General features: G+C 40.8%; 1 protein-coding gene across 1 annotated transcript; it reads left to right on the top strand.

Moving 5' to 3' along the window:
* The first annotated feature begins 671 nt into the window (after window positions 1-671).
* On the top strand, window positions 672-3,408 carry LOC104949746 (F-box only protein 33-like). The gene is made up of 3 exons (XM_010776155.1): window positions 672-1,185; window positions 1,738-1,946; window positions 2,151-3,408. Exons 1-3 carry the CDS (start codon window positions 1,041-1,043, stop codon window positions 2,577-2,579), a joined length of 783 nt encoding a protein of 260 aa, XP_010774457.1. The 5' UTR covers window positions 672-1,040; the 3' UTR covers window positions 2,580-3,408.
* Window positions 3,409-4,034: the final 626 nt, after the last annotated feature.

The following is a 4,034-nucleotide window of genomic DNA, read 5'->3' as shown; positions in this document are numbered from 1 at the left end:
CGGCAATTAAAGTTTAAAAGTGTCAACAAATGCTACTACTACTGTCACAAACTGGATGAATGTGAAGTATTTTGTTGAAGGAGGATGAAAGCGTAATTAAGGAGCACTATTGGAGTGACTTTGATGGTTATTGGACTCAGGATTAATTCATTTGGATTCCCGCTGTATGAAGAAATTAAAGGACGGCGCAAGTGGAAACAATTCACAAAGGGATTAAACTGTTTAAAACACAAGCTCAAAATAAGCCGGATTTTGCCAATGTGTTTATGCGGATTCAAAGTAAATAATCTACAAAATGGAGGAGACCGATCTGATCGAAGCAACTGTGACAAATAATCCAACTGAAACCGGCATGGACAATGACTATGTTTTAAAAATCGCTTATCCAGAAAAGCCTGGTTTGGACACTTTACGGGCAGAAGAAACATTTCTATTAAAGAAAGAATTATACATTGCTGTGTTTTTATGCCTTTAATAGCTACTAACTTGCATTTTTATTCAAATTAATTAATCAATTATTTTTTATATTTTATTGTAATGTAGAGACAAGGCTTTTTAGCAACAATCATGTATTGCGTTACAATTATATGTTAAAAAAAAAAAGTCTAAATATGATATTTGGCCTCAAATCATCTGGGGCCTGGCGCGCCCCCCAGGTTGGGAACCACTGATCTAGAGCAGAACACACAGCATTTCAATTGCCTTTCCTCTTATTATCGCATCAGTATTTCCTATTCATAGCAGCCAGTGAGGGTTTGTTTTGCAGCTCTGTGGTAGTGAGGTGGGTGGCATCACATGAACATATCATGTTGATTCATATGTTCTGCTTTGTAGGACTACCCGCACATATTTCACTTGGCACAAATATATAGTGACCCTTTTTTTAATTCTTCATCTACAAGGTTTACCTGGAGATTCAGATTTTCTTTTATTTGGGCATATACTGCTTTTATGGTGTCAAGAAGCTGTAATCCAGTTGCTAAAGTGAGTATGAGCTAATTCCCCTCCCCTGTGCTCTCTGCAGAATCCAGCAGTTGTTCATGGAGCTGCTGTCTAACAGCAGGCAGCTGAGGTGGTTGTCCTGTAGCTTCATGCTGGGTCTGGTGACTCCCTGCTCCTTCGCCTGTCTGTCAAACCCCTCAGCTGAGACCCTGCGACACCTCAGCCTACTGGACCACCAGCTAGGTATGTGTTGGTGTCATTCTGGATGGCTTTGACTGTAACAGTTTAAATGCAGTTATAGAATAAAAACAAATCGATTGTATTCATTTCAATTATTAGCAGTTGTTCTCATAGAACAGTGTTTTAGTGCCATTCTACATGTTTGGGAATATTCTATTGCTGCCAACAAGATATTCCAGTTAAATGTTATCTGTGTTTGTTATTAAGCTATAAAACAATTGATAGGAAGGCTATATAAAGAATTACACCAGCGAGGCATGTCGATTTTGTATTTCCAATAAAACATCAGTGGGCTTTTCAAAAACATGAATAAGTAAAATATAATAAAAACCATTTGTAAACAGACCAACATACATATAGGTCTGTGTGCCGACTTGTCTATTTTAATATACTTCAAATTGTGCTTAGTGGAATTATTTTCACCGGACATTATGATTTAACATTTTCGGACTACAACAGATTTTTTACGTCCAAGTCCGTCAAATACTGCCTTAGATATTCATTAGTAATGTGTTATGTTTATTCAACCTTTGCCCTCTCCTGAATCTCCCTCAGGTCCCCTCATCTCACCCTCAGAGTTGAGTCGTCTGTCTAATCTTCGTTCTCTGGCTCTGGATTTCTCCGATTTGACGTCCGAACTCTGCGCTCTGCTAGCATCTCCGCGCCGAATTCCACTGCACCGCCTGTCCCTGCTGCTCAACGGCGCTGCCCTGGAGTTCAAACCGCTGGAAGGGACCGCTACGGAGGAAGATTGGAAATCCCTGGTAATACAATATGTTTATTTGTTCCCCAATATCGGGATATGAAAATATATATCAACTCAGATTTCTCATACGGTAATAAGTGTTTCTTCCTGGTTTTAAAGGCTGCATGACTGTAATAGGATGTCATTTTCTGAATTTACCAGACTCATCTAGCTGTTTTCAAGTCTCCATGTGCACCACTCAAGTTTGCCTACTCCTCCCCAGGTTCGTTCGAGCACCAACTTGCGAGTGTACCTCATGGCCCTGGAGGTCGACAGCTCCGAGCTCCTCCGAGTCCTGAAGCCCAGCCTCCCTCTCGAGCGCCTCCACCTGGACAGTTACAGCACACTGGTGACCGACGGCACCTTGGAGCTCATCACTCAGCAGTACAAAAAAACACTGACGCACTTCCTGCTCCTGAGGGACGACCCCGACTTCCCCGACCTCAGCATCAATCGGAACGAAGACCCCTTGGTCCTGTTGGCATGGAGATGCACTCAGCTGGCTGTACTGGTGATACATGGTGAGTTTGGCTTGTTTTACAGGAAGTCCCTGAATCCACATAGTGTTTCAATTTCGAGAGCCTTTGTCTTTTTTGCGCGAAGCAACTTCCAGAAAAAGAGTTGCTTCACCTTTTTTGTGCGCCCGCCATGAGCCCTTCCAGTTAAAAATATTTAAACATACCACCAGAAGCTGCTTACAGCTGTGTTTTTTGGATGGAAAATATCATTACAAAGAGTGAAAATGAAATCTCTTTTAGTGTATTGGCTGGTATGAGCTGGATGTTGCTGTCAGACTGAAGCTTGAGAGCAAGAATCTTTTTGGTTGGTGCTTATGAGGTAAAAAATAAAGCTAGATAAACGGCAAGGCTGCAAATGTAGGCTGTCATTCAACAAGTGATAGTTTGTTGTCATATAGATTTCATAGAAAAATTAAATAAAGCTTTTCATATTTATTTTTTATTCAAGTGTTTTCTTGGCCTACTGTACGTCAGTGATTATAGTGTTTTTTTAAAGGTATTTCAGTCACACAACAAAATCAAATGCGCTAATGGGGGCAGCTGTAGACTAGAAACTCCTGTGTTCCGCAAGGTAAAAATGACTGTTTTGTGGTTTGTGACTGGAGTTTAGGGAACACCTTCAGGTCCTGACAGCTAGGTAAAGTAGTAAAACATTTCAAAAAATAGCTAACACTTATTTACTATCGATCTTTTTGGGACGGGTTGAATTCTATATATTTACCAAAATCAATGTATTGCTGCATTATCATAGAGTTAGAGTTGGAAGCAGTTATATAAAGGTAAAAAGTTGCATAATGTTGCTATAAACAGGGTTCGTATGGGTGCTGGAAATCCTTGAAAATACTTGAAATTGTACGAGGTGTTTTCAAGGTTTGAAAAGTGCTTGAATTTTGGGAATGGTGCTTGAATTTGGGATAAAGTGCTTGAAATTGTAAATGCTTTACTTCGCTTTTAAGATTAAAAGAAAAATAAAGAAGTCGGAGCGCGCTTAATCGCTTCGCTTTTACATAAAACATCTCCGTTCCGGCCTTCCCGCGCTATGTGCGTGACCGGCAAGTGTTTGTGTTACGTGTGTGACCTGGGCATTCTGATGAGAGTGATAGATGACAGTATGCCAGGAGGTTGCAGTTTCAACGAGCGTTGGCTAGCAGAAGACAAATATAAGCCATGGCTTAAACGAGGGTCAAGCCCACGAGTAGCCTCCTGCAAAATTTGCAAAAGAAACGATGCGAGAGTCTGCGCTGACGAGCCACATGAAAGGTACGTCGTAGTAGAGCATTTTAGATTAGGCTAACGTTGCATGTTACGTTTGTTTAAGCTAACGTTAGCAAGCTGAATAGCGAACTCGATGAGGGATAATAATAATTGCAGGGGACAATCATTTCAGAGGAGCGTACCTATGTTATGTCAGTCGCCATCCTGTGGTGTTCAGAGGATGAAGCGGATGAAGCACTCACGGCATTTCGTGTTATAGTCACGAAATACAATCTATTGATTCGACACAGAGCGATTTTAAAAGAAATGTATTTCTACTGGTAGTATGTTTCGTGCCTAAACCAAATGTGACTTGCTCTATCGAAATCAGTCAC

Source organism: Notothenia coriiceps, unplaced genomic scaffold, assembly GCF_000735185.1.
Source record: "Notothenia coriiceps isolate Sejong01 unplaced genomic scaffold, NC01 NC01_scaffold00016745, whole genome shotgun sequence".
In the NCBI taxonomy this organism is placed as follows: domain Eukaryota; kingdom Metazoa; phylum Chordata; class Actinopteri; order Perciformes; family Nototheniidae; genus Notothenia; species Notothenia coriiceps.
Note: the sequence above shows the minus strand (reverse complement) of the source record. Positions and strands in the feature narration are given on the sequence as shown.